General features: G+C 43.8%; 1 protein-coding gene across 1 annotated transcript in view; it reads left to right on the top strand.

The window, feature by feature from the left end:
• Positions 1-17,602, top strand: part of TNFAIP8L3 (TNF alpha induced protein 8 like 3) — a gene marked incomplete at its 3' end in the record, with an annotated part of 41,650 nt that extends 24,048 nt beyond the window's left edge. Inside the window, exon 2 of the mRNA XM_084268049.1 lies at positions 17,040-17,602. Within this exon, the coding sequence (XP_084124175.1) occupies positions 17,040-17,602 (563 nt within the window). The remainder of the gene's footprint in view (positions 1-17,039) is intronic.
• Between the last annotated feature and the right edge of the window lie 6,609 nt (positions 17,603-24,211).

Raw genomic sequence — 24,211 nt, 5'->3', positions numbered from 1 at the left:
AAACCAAACAGCCTTACTCACTGGAGCTCATGAATTAACTGTGCTGCACCATAATGCTGCAAATTCTGCAAGGAGTCAGAGGAAGCTTCTGCCACCGAGTCTGTTAAAGGTTTCACATAAACGTGTCTGTTACTACAATATTTAGCTAACCCCTCCCCGTTCCTGAAGCTAAAGTCTGAAACATGAAGCCACCAGTGACCATGTTAAGCTGCCAGCCCAAAACCACAGTAAATGGCAGCAGTTAGAACTAAACAACACTTTGGGAATTGCTGTAATTACAAAATACTTTTGCTGGAAAATACCACACTCCATGTTGCGTGGGAAAGAACAACGTAGTTGAGAAAGGGAAGCAATGACCCTTCTGAATTCGGTGCTTTACCTCTGGACTAACCTGAGAGCTGTGCCTAGGAGTGTGTTTCCCATGCTAACGTTTCTGCAGGGATCACTTACCAGCCAAACAAATGGCTCCATTGCTGTGTCAGTGCTCCAGAGGCAGGAAAGCACAGAGGATGCCCGTTCATTAGATTTTGTGCAGGCTTTGTGTTTGATTGTGAGGAAACCAAGAAAGCAGTGCTTAAAGGACATAAGGAGGCCCTTATGAATGATACCTTACTCAGAAACCTCACACTACCCTCTACTTACCTGCTAAACAGGTATTACCCAAAGCAGTCCCTGGGCACATTAATTGTTCTTGGCCCCTAGAGTGGTAGTACAACTCAGTCCTACAGCAAGGGGAGTTGAAGCCACAGTGTCGTAATTGTAATCCTGTGTTTGATGAAGTTTCCACCTCCACATCACTGCTGCTAGCATTGAGTAGCACACAGATAAACCTGTTCCGGAGCAGGGAAGAGAGCAGAGTGTGTGTGTTCTGAAGGATTGCTGTGAAACAAGATACCTGAAAGCATCATTTTGTAGAAATGAGGGATGAAGAAAGAGTCCATTTAGCTTGCACCTTTGCCACTAAAGAAAATAAGCCAGGTGTTTTGGCGAAGGGGATGAACAAAACAAGAGATCCTGCTATTAACACAGTACAACGTGTCTGTTAAACAACACAGAGCAGCTAATGCACTGTGCAGCATTCAACACTCTCCATCTAATCTTTCCTCACCCAAGCAGAGATGTCTCACAGATTTTCAATGCCAAATGAATACCTAAAAACAATTGGAAAAGATAAATAAAATCAAAATTGCATAGAAATATAGTGGTATCATTTAGACCACGTTAGACATTGTCAGAGATCAAAACTTTTCTTGGCATGGGTTTTTATTTGAAGAGGAAAGTCCCTTTTTCTTGTACAAGAAAGAAAGGGGAAAAGGTTACACAAGCATAACTTGAAGAACAGCATGTGATTATAGTTGCCCATATTTAACCAAACACATTAACTAGCATATGTGATAAGAATGACAGCAAAGAAATAACACAGAACTAAGAGTTCCAGAGATCTATAAATCATGAGAGCTTGGTAGAATTAACCTGTAATATTTCAAAACTTCGGAGGTTTTTAATCATCTCCTACACTTGTTTCCCCATCCCTATCTCTGCAGCAGTTTTTTTCATTTACTGCTTGGGTGACCTATGCCTTTTGTCTCTTCATTTCTGAAGCTAAAGCAAAGATAATGCCATTAAAAGTCACTCCTAAATCTGTCCACTGACACATATTCCAGATGAATTGCATAATCATTTTACAAAAAAATAAAGAAAAAAGAGGAACGATGCAAGAACAGACACAAGTAAGATCTCAGCTTTTTCTCTGTTTGAGAAGTTGTCATAGTGAAAAGTAAACATAACCAAAAGAAATCAGAAAATAGTCCTCTGCATTTACTGATCCAGTCCTCAGGCTGAAGGACAAGAGCTGGAGTGAGAGAAAGACATTTTGAATTCAGGACATGAAGTCAGGCAGCAGCCACCACACAATGCACGGCTATCCTCTGGAAGCTGTGGGAAACTACAATCCTAACACCAGATATTCTGGACAGTCTGAGAAAGGTGATGCAGGGAATCTCAAAAACATAGTTGGCTGGACTACATCCCACTTAAGTAGCAAGTTCCCTCTAAAAGAATTAGGAAAGAACAGCTGCTGGATATTGAGTGAGGCTTGAATGAGAAATGGGTGGAGTCAAACCTGAGCACATCATGGAAGGGAGGGAAGCATCTTTGGAAAAATAATCTCTGTGTCATCATTGTAGAAAATGTTGCATGGAAAACATGAGATTGGGCAGAATCCAGTTTGTTCCTATGGGACTGGTGGGAGCTGCGCAAGAAGTAGGAGGGTTTGTCACACTTCTTCAGGCAGAAGGAGCACTGAAAGCAGCAGAACCTTAAAGCAGGACTAAGAAAGGCAAGATTAGGTCTCTAGGAAAGAAGGATTTACCAAATCCTGAACAGCAGTAAGGGGACACTAAGCAGTATTTCCCCTCAGGCAACTGCAAGACTATCTGAGGAAACTCTGCAGGCTGCTCACTCTTTGAATACCGTGCCAAATCCAGGAGAGATCAGATGGATCTAAACTCACCTTTGGAAACTTTCTTCATCAGCCACGAGAAGCTGCCTATGTGAAGAACATTTCCAGCAGGACAAGCAGCATGCTGGTGGCTCTGTTTCTTCAGTATGTATCACAGACACTCTAAAAATCCACGCTCAAGGTTAAGAAATGGCAAAATTGACCCAATTTTGTTGTTTTGGTGGGATGAAGTTTTGTTTCTAGGCACAGTCTTTATCTCTTAGCAGAACTGGAACTGTATCTTATTCTATTACCATTAACCAGATATAAAGGTGGCAGTTTCACTGTAAGAACACGTGGGCTGTGTTACATTTCTTGCTCTAAACACGAGGCCGGGCTCGATTCAGTTCATGTGGAGCCTCTCTAGACACTGTCATGGCTGCTGTGTTCAGGGGTAACATTTCTGCATCCCCCTGGATATTCAGGTGATGCTTTCAGCACACATCTAGATATCAGCACAAGTAAATTCAGTACATACAATCTCACGAGATTTCACAGAGCTGAAGCCTCAGGAGGGATGGCCTGTTTTGCTTACATGTGTCTATCGTTGAGGCTTGTCCTTTTGGGGTTTTCTTTAGGTAACATAAAGGCACTGATGTCTTGATCTTTCCTCTGAAAGTTCAGTCCTGACTCCATATAGCTGCAATGTCATGCAATGGGGATACGTACATAGACATACTAAAAACCAAAACAAAACCAAAACCACATTGCTGTTACTCACATGCCTTAGAATAATGAAATAGGCCTCCTACGAACTGTCTTGACCCTTTCAAGCATCTTTTCCATTTCTGCTTTCCTGAAATAGAGCTGAAATAGAGCATGGCACTTACCACAGCCATAGATGGCTACAGCTAAAGCTGCTAAACTGTTATTAGAGACTCCCTGATAACAGAGACACCATCCTTGTTATCAGGATAATTCTCCTGGCACGGTATGTTTGGCAGTATGTATACACACAATAAACAAGAGGTTTCTGTAGAAAACCAGATTCTCTTCGTTAGCATGTATCCTCCAGAGGAGCTTTGACTGTGAGATAGCATTTATGCTGCTTGGGTCAGTTCCATCCCTGCTTAGCGCTTTCGTTTAGACCCAGAACAAGGAAACCATCATTTGTAGCCTAGTTTCTCCTCCTTTTTTCCAGCACAACCTCAGGACTTTTTCTTTCATTACTGTAACATGACAAGACACTGTAATTTTTGGCAGATTATTCCTGCAGATCTTGAACCAAGGAGGAACAACAAATCCACCTTACTGAGTTTTGTATCCTTCCACAGAAATTAATCTTTTGCTCTTACTGTACGGCTCAGCTTATCTTTTCATTAGGATATACAGGCTTTTCATGGTTTAAAAATTACTCCCTTTTACTAAAAAAAACCCGCTGGATAAGCACTGGACAGCCTTTGTGACAGCACTTCAGAGAACAGCTATGGAGAATGCAGCAGGTGGTCCAGTTCATGTGGGATAGAGATGTACTAGTCTGTGTCTTTTTTCATAGGGATGGAAGGCATCACTTATTCCTGTTTTAGTGTTTTGTTTATCTTGACCGGATGCTTGACCTGACACTGAAGATGAGCAGTGCAAAGAAGATCACCCAGAGAATATATTAAAGTCAAAATCAGGCTTCATCTTAAAGGAAAACAGGGTTACAGATCACATCTGAGGCAACATGTGCTTTCTTCCTACCAATAAATCCCGTATCAGATGCACAAAAACTCAGACAGAGAATACGAAGAATCCCAGCTGCATTGACCAGCATTATTTTTTTCCTTTGGTCAGGAGTTTTGGAATCTGGGTTGGCCATCTCCCCAGCAGCTAATCCTTCTCCAGAGGCAGGGGGAAAAGAAAATTAAAAAAGCCACAAAAAGAAAAAGTCAAGGATTCCACACAGCCTAATAGTCTGCAACCATAAAAATCTCTTTTCCCCCCCTATTAAATAACCAGGCAAACAGTAGAGCATTGTTTAAAACAATAAGCACATGGAGACTCTTCCAGTACTGTTGTCCTCTTTTAGGAACAGTAGAGAGGCATAAGCAGATTCTCTTTAAGCTCTCCTGTCCCTTTGCCTTTTCATTTTCAGCTTTGCTGTTGTTAAATACTTTTCTAGCACTTTCGGGCTGAAAACAAGACATTGATTTCACCACAGATCAACAGTATCGACACGTTCAGCTTAGATTTTTCTTGTGAAGATACACAGAGAGCCAGTGTCTGTGTGTGGGCAGCTCCTTCAGCATAGCATGTGCTTAAATCTCTTCTCTGTTGAAGAAGGGAAAAAAACCCTAAACTACAAAGAACACACTTGTTTGCTTGTCAACCAGGATAAGTGGATGACAAATATTATATATATATATATATACTTTTCTTTAAGCTTGTAATACCATTGGTTCATGTATAACTATACCATTGACCTAAATCTTTGAAGATAGATCCTAGAGTATCAATTCTGATGGTTGTAATCAAAGAGCAAGCAGCTTTTGTTTCAGCAAGGCCCCAGTGGGATTCTCTGGTAGAAGTTTCTAAATAAATTGTTAAACTTTTAGTGGGAGGAAGAAAAATACTTCAATTGAGCTAAAAGAAACCAGAGCAGGCACAACTCAGACACTGATATTATCAGCAGCTCCTACACAGAAAGGGAGGATGCCTGCAGGTCTTTTATGGACTTGCACAAGCAGCATTCCCATTTGGTATCCTGCCCCTCTTGTAAAGCTGCAGCACAAAGCATCGCCTCATTAGAGCTGGGCGAAACAAAACTCTGCTTCAAATGGCAATGCCATGAGCCTGGACCTGTATTCTGTAACCTATTATGGTAAGCAAAGCGTAATAGTTTAAAACCTGGGTGAGAAAAGTTGATGCTGTCTCTGCCCTGCAGCGGGGCACAAAGCAGAACGCAGGGCCCAGCTCCGCGCCAAGGCACCGCACACGGGGCAGGAGGGCGCTGGGCAGGGAGCAAGGGATGCTCTGCAGCCGGGAGCGTCCCTAGCGCGGCAAGCGGTGAACCCACTGCCAGTATTTTCTTGACCCAAAAAGACATCATAAGTTGCAATAACTCTTCCAGGTTTTGTCCTCCTTTTTCCCCCTACTCTGAGAATATTCAGGAGGAATTGAAGGTTTGGCCTGCACTCAGCAACACATTAGGTGCTTTTACAAATCTAGGCTTTTGCGTTCGTGTAGGCAATGAAAACTTGTAACAACACAGACATAGGCAACACCCACATAGCTTGTAAGTAATGATGCTGGGATATGCAAAATACTGTAACTAGGCATGACTCAAGGTGATGGTTCAGAAGAGTATTTCTTTAGTAACTGCCTTACGCACCTGCGGAGTCCCTTCATCGAGCATTTTAGTTTGAGGGTTGGTGGTTGGGTTTTGTTTTGTTGTTGGGGGTGTGTGTGAGGTGTATAGTTGGTTGTGGGGTTGGTTTGTTTTAAGGACATTAAACAGCCACAGGATAAGCTGCACTTTAAACTCCCTTACACCCCTGTCTAGCCACATATTGCAGCAGGTCTACCATCCTTCGTTTTCCTTCGTGATAGTCACATCACGGTCCTACTGTCCCAGGTGTGCCACAGCCAGAACTGTCCCTGCTTGTTGACAGGCAAACAGCAGTTTGTCCAAACAAGTCCTCATGATCCACAGCCCTGTGACTCACAAACAAATTGTAAGCACTAACCAAATCAATACTTTAATTAATTGACTCCCTCAAAGAACATAGCAAGCAAAGAATAAAAATGGGACAATAGCCTATAAATAAGGGTAATTAAACTTTTTTTTTCTGAATAGTTTTAAGATGTTGTGATCAGTCTAGTCTGCTCTGGACTTGGGAGAGTTAACTTCTGTCAGACACTTCTTGACGCTATCAACCTCATCTTCCCCTCATTAGATTTTCTTCTCCAGTTTAAACACAGTTTGGAAGCATCACTGGTGTCAACTGGGAAAATCAACAGCTCCTCTGTGTTTTATTTGGGGACCCAGAGTATGTTTTTCCAGATGTACCTGATCTCTGCCATTGTTTGATTTCCCTCCTATCCATCACCTTGTTAATTCAAAACTGGCAAAGCAAGCAAATACCAATGTAGTGAAACAACAGCTCATGGCATCCATAAATAAATAAATAAATATCTCCCTCATTTGCAAGATAGGCTGATGCCATTAACCAAAATCAATTCCAAGCTTAAACATCCTACCTTTCCCCTCCACCTCCCTTGGCCTCTTCTCATACACACACACACGCTGCCAGTGTTCCTCCTGCCCCTCCTGATCTTCACAGAAAGCTACAGAATCACAGAACGTCAGGGGTTGCAAGGGGCCTCCAGAGATCATCTGGTCCAACGCCACTGTGTCGGTGTCCTCAGAGCACTTTAGTAAAGAGGGATTAGTATTGGTATTAGCATTGTCAGTGGGGTCTTTACTTCTAAAAAACAAGACAAAACCACGCAAGAGCAAACTGCAGTTTTACTTCCAATCACTCCCCCTGTGTGGGACAAGGTGGGCTATTTTGGGTGTATCTGAACAGCATGCCAGAGGGTGGTGAAGAAAACCATATGCTCTGCAGGAATGCTGGTGGTGTTCTACAGGGATGCAGTGCCAGAGCTGCCAAGCCCCCTCCTCTCCCTCTGGATGTGGCAGAGCTCAGCCTAGTGCAGCTGGGGAGCTCTCTGGGCAGCAGCAGCCTCACACTTCCTGCAGCTGCAGCTTACTGTGGGTGTTTTGCAAGCTCCTTCACCTTGACCTGGTTTAGCAGAAGTACTTTTTCCCTCCCATTTTCTTTCAGCCTTACGTTCAGCTACAGAGAAATGCCATCTTAGGAGTTTCTCAGCATCTTTGGACCAGCTACCCTTGGGGTGCCGACTGCTTGCTTTCTCATGGAATTTTGTACATCCCTAGAGCATAGACATGGTTATTTTTCATGCCATTCTTAATATATTAGAGTCAAAAATAGAATTACTCTATGTAAAAGGCAAGGACATTATATCTCCGGAGAAACAGCAGTGTACTGCAACAACAAGCAGCTTCAAGGCACAAAAATAAACCCACAGAATTTTCTTCCTCAAGGGATGAGAAACAGGGGGGGGGGAAGAAGAAATCAGTGAACCAGTACCCAATAACCTGTTCCTCAGCCACACTTTATCTGTGTGAAGCACACACATGGCGTGGAGGCCTTGTTTAATATTTAGGGTTGATATCGCCAGGCCTTGCTTCACTAATGGCATATTATGATGTTCCTACTGGGAACAACTGGCTCCTGCATGCTAAAGAGACTCCTGTGGAAGGAATAGAAAGCATTTGAGCTACAGAAGCACAGGGAAATCTGCACCTCCCGATAACCAGGACTGCTGACTGTGGTAATTACCAAGCACTAAGCCCTGACAAGCACAAATGCCCCCACAGCCCTTCTCCCCCCCTCACCCTTCCAGAGGAGGGTATGGCAGAATACATCCTGGACAAGAACACAAGCCATTCATGAAATTGGACTAGACTACCCCAGAAGGGTGTCCAACCATCAGGAAAAGGGTATGGCTGCTCCCAGGCACCAAATCCCCCATCTGTAGCTGGAAAACATAGCCAGAGGTGGAACCAGGAGAGCTGCTTCTGGGCCACTGCAAGTGAATACCAACATATAGCTGTAACGTATAACTTGCCATACAGTTGTATACTGTCTGCCTGGCTCTGTTTTCTGTCTATGTATGGCTTTGGGGCTTTTTGTTTGCTTTAAAGAGGCAAGAGGAGAGACTTAGTTGTTACTACATTCCTGGAGCAAGCAAGATTGCACATACTGAAAACAGAAAGCCTCAGCAGCTTTAAGAAACATGATTCTAGCTGCTGGCTTCCAGGATGTGTACGTGTATCCCCCATGCTCAGAAAACACAGGCTGGATTTTCTGTCATTCAGTGCTGGCAATTTCTTTGTTTACCCTTCAAGTTTTTGCTCCAAACAAAATCTACCAGTTTGGAAACATGACAAAGTAGCAGTGCAATCAAGTTCTACAGATCATCTACAAAGAGAAGTTGCTACAATAATTGCAACTGTATAAAGACAGGATAGCCACAAGATGATGAAAGATGTCTCATGGCTTATCAGAGTCTCAGTGGCAGATAATACTTCAGCAAGAAAATTCTTTCTTTTCTGGAGAAGTGTTACTTTTGTGTAGAAGAATATGGTGGTCGAGTCCTTTTAAAGAAGATACCCAGGCTTTTTCCTTAACAAGATAATTGATTTATCATTCATGATATGCCTGATGCTCCCCCAGAGACTCTGTCCCATCCAAGCAAGAAAGAGTTCCTTAGCACATATCAAAGAACTCGTTACTGTCCTGTTGTGAAAATTACATGGCCAGACATTAAAACAAGCATAATTTTCCTATAGAGATAATTATTATTCATGTAATTAGCTGGTTTTGCTCCATATCACCATGACACCTTATTTTTAAATGCATTGTCTTTTAAAGGAAGGTGCAAAATAACCTGGTAAGTGTGGAGAAAACAAAGGAGATTAAATACAAAATGTTTCAGAGACTGAAGTTAAACTCTTCAACAGTTCCTGCCCAGGATGTGCTATTTAAAACAAAACAAAACAAAACAAAAAATTACTGACAGTTTGAAGGCCAAAAAGCTCTAATCAATTCAAGATGCCTACCATTGCCTATCTGCTGGGGTTTGAGAGATACCTGTTCACCCAAGACCCTGCTGTAGCATTTGGGATATGCCAGCATGCTTCTCCACTCTAAAAGCCCTTTTTAGACCAAAGCTAGCATTGAAAGAAAAAACCCACTAAGGTAGTCATAAACATCTGCCCCAAAACACAGGAGCAGGATCAATAGGTAGTAACTGATTACAACAGGTTGTAACCAACCCTCCTGCATTCCCTAGAGATCAGCCCTGGCAATTCCCAGTCTGTTATGGCTCCATCTATTGCAAATACATCCCTTGTCAAGCCTTTGCTGTCAGTGTGCAGGCACTTTCCCTTGCAGTGTCAACCAGCATTAAACCAGCATTTCTGGGGTAGGGATGTTCAGCCTTTCCTATGTATCCTGCACTTGCTACCAACATGGTGACCTGACATGGACAATAAAATACAGTGCTCAGTATACCAAAACCTCTCTTAGTCATATACCAAAGCTTAAAAAGCCCAAACACCACCATATTTTACTGTCACTCCTGGCAGAATTACTCATTCCTGAAACACCTGAGAGCCTACAGATAGGAGCAAAGCCCAGTTTGTACTCCATGTGTGTGTGCCTTGGGGTGCTGTGTAAGCAAGCTCTGCATTGTTTGTGCTCACCACCAACTGCCAAAAGTTAACCAGATGTGTTTGCTGCCTTGGCAGGGCTCCCCTGAGGGCTGCAAAACAGGAGGGGCAAAGTTTAAACCGCACATTTGAAAGTCACTCTTCAAAGATAACCATTCCCTGTGCTGCTGCCTGGTTTAGGTTGTGGTTCTGATACATGTGGTCAGATTAAAAAACAATTAAGAGAGGTGACTGTGCTGCTGCGTGTGCCAAGCTCATCCTTGGCAGGCGAGGCACACGGGCTGGGTCGCCAGCACAGCGGTTGCTGCCTGGTTTCTGACGCAGCGCGTGAGGATGTTCCTCACTGAGCCTTTTTGTCCGGGAGTGGTTTCCTCTCTCACAAGCTGGATATGAGTTTTCAGGATATGACTGGAGTGTAATGTGCCGTTTTGACAGCACCGTGTCAGCTCTGCCACATACTCAAGGGAGCTCATGCAAAGGTTTCCACATCGCAGGCCAGTTTCAGGCACAGGACAGTGCTGTTGTCCAGCTACTGCTTGCCAGCTACTGCTTTTAGACACAGAAGAAGAACATACAGCCATGTAGTTCAATTCCCAGCCAGCTACTAGGGGTAGCAGCAGAAAAGCTCAGCCAGCCCCTTTCTTGGCAGCTCCAAGAAGAGCTGATGGAAACCGCAGCTGAGCTCCTCTCCCCCGGGTATCATCTGTGGAGGCATCACCAAGATGAGGACAGCAGTTTAACCACTCATTCTGCGTTACTACTCTTCTCTGTACAGAAGTGGCTCCCCAGCCTACCACTGCCCCTGCCAGGTACTGAAAGGGACACTCCAGTACGGAGCAACAATACTTTACTAGTGAAGTAAACGCCGAATAGAAGGCAGCTGCTGAAATAAGCCTGCCATTAGGATCTGCAGTCGCTGGGTTCCCAGGCGGCGCTTGCTTGCGGCACGGCTGCTGCTCGCATGGCACACTGAAAGGAAAATCAGTCATCCTCTTTTTTCCGTTCAGCCGTGTTCCCTCTGTACAGTGCTGTTGGCTGCTGCTGCCAGCATGCCCAACTCCTAGCTTTCAGACTTTTGGATACCAGCACATTCCCCCAGCATCAGATAATTATCAGTCTGTAATCTCCTGTTCCACTACAGAAATGAACAACCCTTTTATGTTCATAGAAACAATTTAAAAGTGTTAAAAGTCTGAGCACCAGGCCCCTGGTGCTTACACGTGTTTAAATTGGCCCTCCCTGAAAGCTGATGTATTCCATCTGGTCTATTGGATTTCTTGGCTTAAAAGTTACTGGAAACACTTAATGTTTCTTCTGCAGCGATCCCGTAGCTGTCCAAGAGCAATAGGCACGCTCAGAGCTAGCTCCCCGCCTGCCCCACGCTAAATCACTGTGGGAGAAGAAGGGCTTTTAGTGGGCTTTTCTCCTGCCTGCTTTTAGAGCTATTTTGAAACCTGGAGTTCTGTGGTTCGCTTTTCTAATCAATCTTATAGCATGTAAGTGACACTTGAAGGATAAATAAAACACACAAGTTTGCAGCTCATTACCTCCAAACATTTTGTCTGAATACTGCAAATTAAGTGACTCAATTATTTTGAGGTGGGTTTTTTCTCTACATTCTCCTTTCCAAAACTCCTGTTTCCTGCTCTTATTTTCCTCAAAGGTTATTTAGGCTTTATAAGCTATTTATAACAAGGAAAGAGACAATACAGGCAACTGCAGGTTATAGTGAAAGAAACGGGCAGCCCAGTAAGTTACCAACACCAGCAGCAGCACTGGATTAACCATACAGATACCCACTGCTCATTTAATACCCTGTAAGAGCTTTAGGATACAGCTGCCTCATTCCTTCTCCCTGGCATCCCCGGACTCGGTGGGCTCTGTGGAAGGTATATCACCAGGTTAAAGTACACAGATGTATTCAAACTGGGCCACACAAACCATTAAACCAGCACACTCCTACAACAATATTCACAACTCAGCCACCTCCTACTGTGGCAGCCCCTGAGAGCGTGCCTGTTCCTTGGCTTAGTCCTTCTCCCACAAGCTCAAGCAACTGCTAGCAGCTGGAGAGATGCCCACGTTTCCAGCAGCTTTGCTGACTCCTTCAAGCCTGGCTTTTGCTGCAGAAGCTGCACTACATTTGAAAATTGAGGATTCAGGAGTATTAAAAATATTTCAGCCTCTTCATCATCTTTACTTCCCTACATACTTCCCTCTTGTTCAGCAAAGATTCAGGCCTCTGCTTACTTACAGTGCAGCTGCAGCACAGATGCCAGGACCCTTTCTGCCCCCACTGCCTCCCATTCCTGACAGGCTGCAGGACTGCAGCAAACTCCTCCAGCTTCAGCATGTTTTGGGCTCAACTCCTTACCTCACAGCAGCTGAGCTCTCCAGGATGCTCCCAAGCCAACTCAGTGCCTCCACCCTACTTGGCAGTGGCTTGAAAACTGCCCATCACCAGCTGCTGGGAAGTGGGAGGGAACTGGGCCCAGAGCCCCAGGTGTGACTGAGCACCACTCTCTGCTCAGGGAAAGGAGGCAGTGCTTGAGGCTGACACAAGTGGGACCTGCAGCAGTAACAACTCCCAGTGCCCCATGTAGCTCCACAGGTGTGACAAAACCAAAGGAATTCCTTGGTAACCCTTCTCCCCAAACAAGCCTGCCAGTGCTGTCACAGACGCACAGGACAAGCTCCACTGAAGCATTGCAGGTTAAGCACCACTCCATCTGTGTTCACCTGTGGAGCAGCACTCCCACCAGAGCTCACTTCCCTGTGCCCTTCTGCCACCAGCCAGGGCAGAAAACAGCCTGGCTGCAAGGCTTTGTTCAGGCTTTTGCTACGAAGTGGCTAACTGGGAGGGAAACAGATTCACGTGCTCAGGGTTTTGTTTCCATCTCCACTTAATTGCTTTCAGAAAACACGGACCGTGCTCTCCCCTGGGCACAGCAGGAGCATGCTCTGCTTCACAGGCTCTGCCTTGTGTTTTGCACAGACTGGCTGGATGGGTATTTACACTAAAACAGTATTGATGGGCATTTAGTTCTAGTCATGTTGTCCTTGGTGCAGCCATCAGGGATCAAAGTTTTTTGAGAATATTGCAGATGCTCTTGCGTTTTAGCCCCCAAAACTCTGAAAATACAACACTCTTAAAATACTAAACTCTTACATTCACTCCCTGGAGTCGCCAAACTTTGTCTACACTTCTGTTATTAAGCAACTCCATTATTAAGCAATGCTGTTATTTAGTGGATGTGAGACATCTTTGTCATGTTCAGCACCGTGTGCCAGAGGTTGGGCTGTGTTGCTGGCAGGGGTGTCGCACCCTGCCCGTGGCACTGCCTGGGGGTGGGGGGTCCCTCCCCTCCATCCCCCTGCAACTGGGCTGCACCATTCCCTCTTCGGGTGCCACAGCTGAGGCGATACAGATCTGAAGAGTTGCACTTTTTGAAGGATGGAGGATTGCTGTGGGATTAATCCTGTCACATGGGGCTTTTTTAATAGCTTTTATCATCACAAGACTCCCATGACTGAGAGAGAGGGAAGAGAGCAGATCTGAAGGCAGAACTGGTCCTTCTCTTAGTAAATCAGACTTTCTATTAAGGAAGCTAATCATTACCCAGCAAAGAAGTACACTCAGAGGTTGGTTTTTCTCTTCCAGCTTTGCTGTAATGTTCCTGAAAGCTAATTGCATCTATAATGTTGTTGCTGATTTGTTTTGCTGTATGAAAGAAAGCAGAAAATAGAATTGCTGTATGTAGGAGGGGCAGATGTATTTTGTGTAACAAGGCGTGTGCTGCAGTAAGAAACGATTGCCACGGTAAACCCGCAGTTCCCATGAAAGCCTGAATTTAATCACATAGCCAACCACTTGTGATCCCTGAAAGGCCAGCCATCACTTCGTGTCAGAGCACTACATGATTCTGCAGGCAGGAATCCAAACAATCAATCCAGGTTCTCTCTCTTTCCAACATACACCATTGCAAAACTATGCACGCCCCAAATTTAAGCAAAGCTCAGTACAACCCCTTGCAAAGAACTCCTGGGCCATTGTCTAGGCTGCACAAACAAGCTGAGGACTGTTGTCTCCATCCTCCCTGTCGCTGCATGTTGTCTGACCCCACCAGCAGCTGGAGACCACAGGGTGAGGCTCTGCAGAGCATCAATCCCAGGAGCAGGGCTGGCAGCCTGCTAGTGCAGCTGGGATGCACCAGTTGTCCTCTCTGAGCTTCTTGGTGGCTTCCTGATGAGTGGAGAGACTTTGGCCACTCCTGTATTTAGCACCAAGCACCACAGCATGTCATGGATGCAAAAGCTTGTCCTGTGTCCCCACAGAACACAGCCCTTTTCCACCAGGACCATGTCTGTTGGGCACAGATGACTGGGAGAGAGCTAAGTGGCTGTGGTGAAACTAATTACCAGCCATTACAGATGTTACAATGCACAGAGCGAGACACATCATGGGAGGAGGTGGGGGAAAGGAGCATGCACAAGATATTGGGATCTGGCTGGTTTCTGAAAGCACTTGGGGCTGGTGCTGGAGATGCCATGGTGAGACAGGCGGTAGAGCCAGGAGCACAAAGCAGAGCAGAGGGCTGCAGGCAGGAGAGCAGGAGTGGAACTGGGGTCCTGGTTTGAAGAGAGGAGAAAAAGAGAGAGGAGCGGGGTACAGCACTAGGGCCTGGTAAAGGAACAGAGGAAAGGGGAACACACCTTGTACAGGAAGGTTTAGCAGCTCCAATGCAATCATAGATTTATTTGGAGACAGAGCTCAGTCTCAGGCTGTTTAATAGCAGATCCCACAGCTGGGACTGGCCATGTAAAAACGGTCCCACCTCAATGTTTAAACTCAGCCCACTGCTCCCTGGCTGCACTGCCCCTTCCCCAGCTCGCTCCCTCTGCTGGGAGCTGTGTTACCGTTGGCCAAGGTGCCAAAGTTGGAGGTGGCACCTCTGAGGACTGCACTCCAGTTTTGTGCAAGAGCCAGGACTCAGAACATAGGAACATATCCCAGAACCACTCTTTTTTGTGCCAAACCTCGCTTCTGTGTTTATTAGAAGCTTTTACATGCTAATTTAGCATTTAGTTTTTTCTCTCAGACATCACAGAGGAAGGAGGGCAGCTGCCTGCATGTCTCAGAACGTGCTGGTGCCTGTGCTGGTCCCGGCTCTCCCACAGATGCGCTGGCGTACCAGAGACACAGGGGTGCGGTGGAGGATGCCGCGCCTCGCTAGCCCCCTCCTCCTGTGCGCCACAACTGAGGGAGCTGCTTCAAGCCCCAGAATCACAGGGACTCTGCAAAGCTCTCCCTGCCACAGACAGCTGAGCACGGCAGGAGCCAACCGGGCTCTCACCTGGTGACAACGACACAGAGGCTCGGGTGTCACTGACGTTGGGAAAATTCATATTCTGAAAAACATACTGTGATCACCTTCAGCTTCTGATCAAAGCCAAACTACTGCGTCCACCTGATTAACAGCAAACACTTATGCCAGAAGCAGACAGCAGTGTTAATCTTCCATTTTACTGTGTCAGATGCAGGTAATTATTCATCACTGATACTATTTATATACCCCCGTACTGCTAAGTGAAAGAATGCTTTCATCCTGCTTTTATCATTTACTAGATTAAATCACAGTTTCTCGATTTCCTCCAGTCAGCAGCTCAGCCCCACAATTTTCTCTCCAAATGACAGGCAATTCTTTTAAGCACACTGAATTACTTTTTTCCAGGTGGTGGTTCAGTTGAAATTAAATGTTACTCTTTCATGGTGCTCAGTAGTACAGCTGTAGCACACAAAGAAAAATGACAACTTCAATATTCTAGCTAACCTGGAAAATAGGACTTAAACAGAAGACTGGTTAAATTCAGGGTGTTACACACTCAAAGTGAGCACTGGCACCCAGCACCCCTTTTGCCTCACACAAGGGTGTAGGGTGTACAGAGGAAGGAGATGCTACAGTGAACCCACGGCTGTGTGAGTGAGGCTGCAGCTCAGACAAACACCAACAGGTTGACAGCTGCAGAGAGGGGTGACAGTGCGGCTGCCTCAGCTGAGCACTCATGTGCTGAAGACTGGAAAGGGCCTCCAGAACTCACCCAAGCAGCCCAGGACCCACTGTGGCTCCACAACCACATCAGCACTGGAAGCTTTGATTTGTGTTGGGTTTAGTCTCGCAGCGGTGTGAGTCCCCGGCAGCTGGTGAAGGAGATGGTGACCTCCACCCCCTTGCACCAGCCAAGGCTCTGGTCTCCCAGTGAGCACAGTGAGGTCCCTGTGCTCAGAGGGCAGAGAAAGGTGGGCAGCTCCTCCACGTAAGCAAATACAGAGGGAAGTGAGGGGAAGGGGAGGAAGGTGTCTGCTACCAGAGAAGACACTGCCACCACTCAGCCCATACCTCAGTAGCTCTGTGCCTGAGCCTACACACACACACTCATCCTTTGATCCAACAGAGACTTCACTACTGCAGTATTAAACTGGATAATCATTGCATATGAAATCTTTCTGTTGCCTTCACTTTGTCCACATGGGGACAGTTAAAATGCAACATTAATAGGAAAAACAGAGGAAGGTCAAATTAATCTCTACCAATAATTATAGAAGCTCACTGTAAAAGTTCAGCAGCAGTAGCCACAAGCTTAGGTGCTGGGTAAAAGACATTAAAGGTATTTATTTGACAAGCTTAAGAGCAAATAGCTCAGGAACTTTCATCTGGCAGGAACCACATGCACTGAAGCACCAACATTTTACAAAAATCACATTCTAGAACGTTGCAAATTAGTAACAAATGAGAAAGACAAAAGATTAAAGCAAAATAAATCCATGTTTATGAATCCACTCTATTAGCCATTATGCTGCTTTGTCCAACCGTGGAACAGCGGTGCCCCCCAATGACCAAAAGTATAATTCCAGTTCGTGTCCTTTGTCAGTATCATTTTTGCTTGTCCCTGATCACTTACTGTTTTGAGAACATCTCAACAGATCTCTGCCAATAAAGCTTTAATATTGAACTTCAGAACTAAAATACCAGCAAAGAGCCAGCAGATATCCCGTGCCAGAATATTCTGTTCTTAAGTTGGTAGGCAAAAAGTCCCCAATGACAGCAGGACCCCAAGGACGCCTGGAAATACGGTGTTGGAAATGTTCCTGCTATTGCAGTCGTGGCTATATGCAATGAGTGGTTAAATGTGCAAGGTCTCAGCTAAGCCCACAGGTAATACTTTTCTTAACTGATTATGAAAATTATTCATCAAGTAAAATAAACATTTTCCTCCTTCTCTGCTATCCCCAAACAGGTCCTGATTGTTTCAGTTCCAAGAATCTCGCACTACAAGCCCAGAAAAAGATCCTGAGTAAAATGGCAACCAAAACCATGGCTAACATGCTAATCGATGACACAAGCAGTGAAATCTTCGATGAGCTGTACAAAGTAACAAAGGAACACACCAGAAACAAAAAGGAAGCCCATAAAATTATGAAAGACCTGATTAAAGTGGCAATAAAAATCGGGATCCTCTATCGAAATAACCAGTTCAACCACGAAGAGCTGGAGATCGTAGACAAGTTCAGGAAGAAGCTGAACCAAACTGCCATGACAATTGTCAGTTTCTACGAGGTAGAATACACTTTTGACAGAAATGTTCTTGCAGAACTTCTGAATGAATGTAAAGACCTTGTGCATGAACTGGTAGATCGACACCTGACAGCGAGATCCCACGGGCGCATCAACCACGTCTTCAATCACTTTGCCGACGTGGAATTTCTAACTGCCCTGTACAGTCTTGATGGGGACTGTCGGCCATACCTCAAAAAGATCTGCGATGGCATCAACAAACTACTTGATGAGAAGATCCTTTGAAACTAGGCTCGAAAACAAGCAAGAAACCAACCAAAAACTTCTCTCTAGGACTGGCCACCCCTCATGAACCGTGGTGAGCAAGCGAGCTTCCTCCCCACTGGTCTCTTGCTCCCATCTCCAGCAGGAGCCAGAAAGCGCTCACCAGGCTCATGATGAAGTGGAATACTGAAATCAGAACACTCTCAGTTTTCATGTTTTGTTCAGGTAATTCAGTCTTTCCCAAGGAGCAGAGCAAACAAGGCTGCTGATATATATTGTTCAGAAACAGATCGCTACACACCATAATCTTCCAAGCTTTGTGTTCAAGGCTGAACACGTGAAAAGAAAGTAAACTCAAATGCATGGCTATGTACAGACAGAGAGGTGAAGGTAAGAGCGATGGACAGGATTCACCCCCTAGTAATTTCCACGCTAACTGAGAAAGCTTAGACAGAAAGTAGGGCTGTACTGAATTAAGCTCACTCCTTTCAAAAGGACAAGGAATCAGTATGAGAAGGCATCTCTGATTTTACAGGGTATTTCAGTCTAATAGGGGAGTAACAAATCTCTACAAATTCAGTAGAAGTGGGAGAAAAATTTACAGAACTGCTCAACGAAGCAATGTTTTCATTAGTTTTGTTCTATACCAGCTCATAACAGAGAAGAGGTTGCATTTTGATTCTGAAAAGCAGCTCAAAGGTTCAAGCTCAAAGGTAGAAAGCTACATAGAGCAGTACATCAGTTTCCCCATTCTCAGGGTTTGTGTATTCACGAACATCAGACAAGTTTAAGCTGAAGGTTGTGCTGCTCTTCATGCTGTCATTGCTTTGCTGCACACAGCAAAACACTTTGGGAAGATTTTGAAGTTGTGCTTGTGAAGAGCAACACCACTAAGGCACCAAAGTGGCATTGCCATCCCCTAGCCTCAAAACACGATGTTAATTTGTGCCCTCAGAAGACAGAGGTGTGATGAAAAGGCAGCAGACCCACAGCAGGCTTAGGAGAACGGCCAGCTCCAGGAAGGATTTTTGTTCACAATGTTTTCAGTGACAGTTTTTAAAACAAAATACACAGTGTCTGCAAACTGAAAACACTTTGCAAGTACTGATTTCTATAGAGTTCTGTTAGGATTAAGGGAAAAGGGGAGCAGAGCACATACACTAGTTTGCCACTTGCAGGATCTTGTGCTGTAGGTGCTGGCTTACCTCAAGTAAAAGAATTCTGTTTGGAAATCTCTCCTCCCCTTCCCCTCTACATCTGTATCCTCCAGGCTCACTACTTCGGTGTCATGAGCCATCTTTCAGTTGGCACAGACAGCAGACAATCCCTTTATCTGGAGGTAACAGCTTCCATATTGCCTATTAGAATAGAGATGCATGTACAAAGACAAGGAAATCTCTCCAAGGAAAGCTTCCAGTGCAGATCTCTCAGTACTTTGGGTAAGAAAAGTTTTTGCTTCTCCTGTGAATTCTTAAATGCTATGATAGTAGAGAAAACTGTTGAAAATTTTCTTCTTCTGGATTTCCTCACCCCAGAGTAACTTTATTGTTTCTCTTGCAACAAATTTGGCTATCACAGCTTTATACAATTGAGAATACACAACCCCAGAACCCACAATCAACTTGGGTTGCGCTGGATGGATATTTATCTGGTCCCAGAGCTCATTTTGGAGCACAGTAAAAAAGGCAGCACGAAATATTACCAGAGCAGTTTCTAACAATGTAAATGTTCCCCAGGTATTTCCTTTAACCATAAAAAGTATATGTAGTAGCCAGGAAGGTTGACAATTCCTTTGCAACAGAGCTCATCAATGAAATACCCACATTTGGGGTTGCAAGTTCAGCCATTGCAGAGCCATATTGACCCGTACCATGAGCTGCATTTTGTTTTCTCCAAGCACGGATGTGTCAGCTGATGCTTTTAAGTAGTATTTATTGTATCCAACACTCCTGTCCCAGTGCACATGTCTGACTCTGTGTCTTTGTTTCACTTGTGGCAAGCAATTTTAAGGTCTATTTTTGAAGCCGGAAAAAGACGATTCCACATTCAAGATGCCCAGAGGAAAGGGATATCCTGTACCTGTGACTTTCTTTTTGTGTGTTGCAAGTATCAATATTCAGATTCTGGTATTTTAGACACAACAGTTGAACATCTGTTGTTTTATTTATAAATCTGAGTAGCCTTAAGGAATGTTTGAGTATTTCTCATACCTGCATATCCTGTATATTCATTGTTTACTTTTGTACTTGTAGCTTGGTATGTAATAACATTGCTAAAATATGGGCAATGTTCAGGTCACTTTAACTATATGATGTATTATCATATTTGTGGATTAAAAATGTGTGAGTACTGCCCTTTGTTTCCTTTGGATTTATTTATTCTACCATCCAAAGTAAGCTGCAATTAAGCAGTAAGAGGAGGCAATTCCTGTCGTCTAAGTTTTGGCACCTTCAACTTCTGCAACCTTGGATGACTGGATTTTGTGAAGGTAGGAGGTTGGTAGATGGGCAGTTCCAGGGTTTAAAAGAAAACTGGAAATCCACATTTCTGCTGCACCACACACACATAAATTAAATTCCTGTTTTTCCAGGAATTTCTCAAATGCTTGAGCTAACAAATGATGCTGGCTCAATGTGTTTAAGAGTGTGGTTCAGTCACCAGGCTCACACTCCCTCCCACACCAGGTGGAGGGAAGGGCACCAGCTTCTTGCCTGCAGGTAACAGCCTCTTCCCAGGCTCAGCCTGAGCAGTGCTTAGAAGATCCACAGGCAGCCTGTGTGACAGGGCCAGAGCAGATGGAACACCTGAGATCTAGCCCTTTACCACCCTCTTGCAAGTTTTCCATGATGTATGTAGCTCACTTGACCTCATTGTGATTTGAATTAGACAGAAGACACAGCCCTGAGAGATTTCAAATCCCTGCCCTAAACCTGGGTATGCCAGAACCTACCAGAATGTTTTAACAACAGCTAGCATATATTTTCCTATCCTTATTCCCAGAAAAGGCAAACTGTTTTGGCTGAAAGAGCTCAGGATTTGCAAACAACTCACATGGCAATTAAAAAGGAACCAATTAAAGACTGGCACAAAGAGAAAGCTACCTTAAAATAAAAGTTTGAGGCAATCTTCCTAAGTGGCATTTTGAGCCATGCTGCTGGTAAAACATTGCTGTCAGGTTAATTTTATGAATCATATCATGGCAGGACACAATATTCTTTGCTTCATCACTGCCAACTTTATGTAATAAAGAGAAAAATGTTAATGTTCAAGAAACACTCAAGGGAATGACAACTTCTGGCATCCTAATGAGGTTGTACACGTACCACAGAACAGTACATCACACTGGACATGTAATCTTATTTGTGTTAGAGAAAAATTCTCACAGAAAGAGCTGACCCTGAAGACAACCAAGAGGTAAACCCCAATTAACTCTTATCACCACAACAGAAATGCAACAGCGAATCTTAACTCCCTGACTTAAGCAGATCTACTTCCATTTTTACATACCTCAGTGACAAGGACAACGCACAGTCTTATCCACACAGAAAAGATAATACAGCTCTTAATGCTGAAAACCTACTAGTGGAATTCTATAGGAGATAACTACCTTCCCAAGCTCTAGAAACCATCAGGCAGTGTCATTTACAAACTACTTGCAAGTACAGGAAAACCTAAAGACAGTGCCATCCATTATACTGATTTCTTCTCAGCCTCTTACAGGATGGGAAGGGGTTGGGAATGCTTAACAAGTAGTAATGTAACAGTGGGAAATTTGATCTAAAACATACTGCATCGTGCTGCCCTGTTGCTCTTCCACCATTTTTTTTCCTACCGAAGTCTGAAAGTACTTGGGGTAAAGGGGAAGAATCTGACAAAACAGATGAAATATGAAGCCAATACAATCAATAACCTGTGGACTCCAAAGTGTCCAGAACTCCAAGCTGACCACAGCATAGAGCAGTAGAGCTGCTGGTGTCTCCTGGTACCTACAGTTTTGGTCCAAAACACTGTTAACCTGCCAGTTTAGATAAGTCAGAATATACTCTGGTTGGCCTCTGGCTGCCTGTTGGAAGTAAACTTGGTGCTAACTGGATTACGTGCTCTTCCTTCTAGCCTACTTCTACACACCTTATTTCCCTCTCTCTGAAAACAGGTTACTACAAGTCCTAGTAAGTCACAAAGAAAAGTAAACAGGAGCACCACAAAAGATGAAGATATTGGGTAAAGGATTTTCCACACAGCCTAGATGAAATAATATTCATTCATGTAATGACTTGAAGTTTCATTTAATTTTAGAGAAAACTGGATGATTGATAAAGAACAGAGGGATTCCCAGTGCTGAATTACTGAGTTTCTCAAGGGCCTAAGGTCCCTACATCAACCAGAACAGCAGTGTAGTATGCACTTGGCACACACCAACAGCCCCCCCACCCCCCCAGAAACAGTCTTCCAATTTACATCAGGGCTCCAACCACCTTCAAGTCAACAACCTGCCAACCTCCAACTCCTTCTCAACACTATTGCAAAGGGCATGTTACGTTAGCACTGGACAAGGAATGCATGCCATTGCTGTCAACTATGACTAACAAGAGACCCCAAAGTCTCCTCCCACAATCCAGCAGTATTCCAAAGAGAGTGCTGGATAATGGGAGCTGGCACACAGAAGGCTGTTTAAAAGATCAAGTGTATTCTCATTCTTTTTATACCTCCAACTGTGACACAGGAAATTTAAATCACCAGTGGATTCAAGATTTCTGCAACGTTACATTCTCCACCACTATTCAGATGCAAAGAGAAACAATACAGCACCCAGTTCTTAACATGCTACGTGTTGTAGCAAAGAAGATTTAGCAAGTTGGGGTTTTTTTAGTGAAACTGAATTTTATTCAACTACAAGACATGTGAAGATGATAGATTAAGAAAAGTATTTTCTGGGCAATCTAGAAATGAAGACTGACACAGGTACAATTCCGTGCAACCCCCTTTATGTGGTAACACCATAAAGCTCCTCAAATCCGCATTCTGACAGCTCAACACACACTGTTCATACAGTGAAAAAAGTTATAAAGAACATAACAGGAACAGCAGAACACATCATCATCTGCTGCTGTTCTTTTTAAACACTAGGACACTGAACATCTCGTTACTGACATGGTTTAAATGCATAGGCCAGAAACAGATACTTCTATTATAGCTCATATGATTACAAAAGTCTAAATGCATAACACAAGTCTGATTTACCAGCAGGGAAATCATTTGCTGGAAATTATTCCACTATAAATCATTTTTCACTTATATAAACTGTCTTGAAGTATCAAGTAAACATTAAAATATGCAGAACATGAAGTATATTTACAAGTTCAGTGCACTTTAAATTCCTCAGTAAGAGGGTACTGAAAGAGCAATAAAAAAAGAGCTTTGCTTAAATGATTGTACTTGTGATAAGTGGTTTGACTAAAAACACCCCCCCCAAAAAAAAAACCCTATCAGCACATTTACATTCTTATGATGACTTCACAAGCGTTTACCACAGCATTAGCAAAGTAACCAGACTATTTTACTTTCCTTTAGAACCAGTGCTTATCAAGTGAGAATCAATAACGCTGAGAGGTAACAAAGAATTTTCTTGTTAATATTAAACAGGCAAAGGAGAGGGTTCTGCTGTGTGTAGAATCATTGATTTTTTTAAAGTAAAAACATAACCAGTTATAAATAATATTCAACAGTACCAAAGATTTAATTTAGCATCTAAATAAATTACGATTGCTGTGAGGTTGTTTCAGGAAGGAGACAACCTAGACAGGCACATTTATCACAAATGCTTCTCATGATTTCCATCTCTTAAGCCTTACTGCAGTTCCTTGCCAGGCACACAGAGCACAGCCACATCTGTGCAAGTCAAAGGCTTGAAGAGTCATACTAAGGGTATAAATAATGAGATGTAAAACTAAACCAACATTTCCTCCATGTAACTTCTCATGGACAGAGATATCAGCCTAATTAAACTCTGAGGATTGACTGAAGAGCAATGATCACATTCACAGACAATTACAACCATCTCAGTCTTGATCCACATGAAGCTCATCTTAAGCCACACACAAATATTCAGCCACTGTCACAGACCTCTAAAGAGAGGGAAGGTGACTGAAACACAAGGCAGGAAGAACTGCAGATGGGAACCAACCTGAAGGGCCTGAGGTGGGCCCCCACAAGGTGCTTCCATACAGTTCCCCATGCTTGCTTCCTATCAAAAACCTGTTTAGATGTTACCACTTTATTGGTAAATATCACAGATCATGGGAAGTGCACTGACCACTAAAGCTTTTTCACCATTTCCAAAAACACACATTTGTTGCTATGTAAGTTTCTTTATACAACCACCAATAATAGGTCTTCTTGCCAGCAGTGCCTAAAAATAGCTTTACAAAAAACTTATCAAAATAAAATTAGATGATGATGATAACTGAACAAGTCTGACCTCATAATGGTGATGTTTTCTTTAAAATCATATTTAAATAGTTGCTATGAGAAATAGTTGTTGATGTCTATAAAAGCTGCATAACAAAAATAAATACTTTCAGTCATTTACAACAAAATTAAGAAATATACATTTCACTTAAACAGGTAACA

The sequence above is a fragment of the Gallinula chloropus genome (genome assembly GCF_964237585.1).
Source record: "Gallinula chloropus genome assembly, chromosome: 9".
NCBI lineage: Eukaryota > Metazoa > Chordata > Aves > Gruiformes > Rallidae > Gallinula > Gallinula chloropus.
This window is presented reverse-complemented; position numbering and strand designations above follow the sequence as displayed.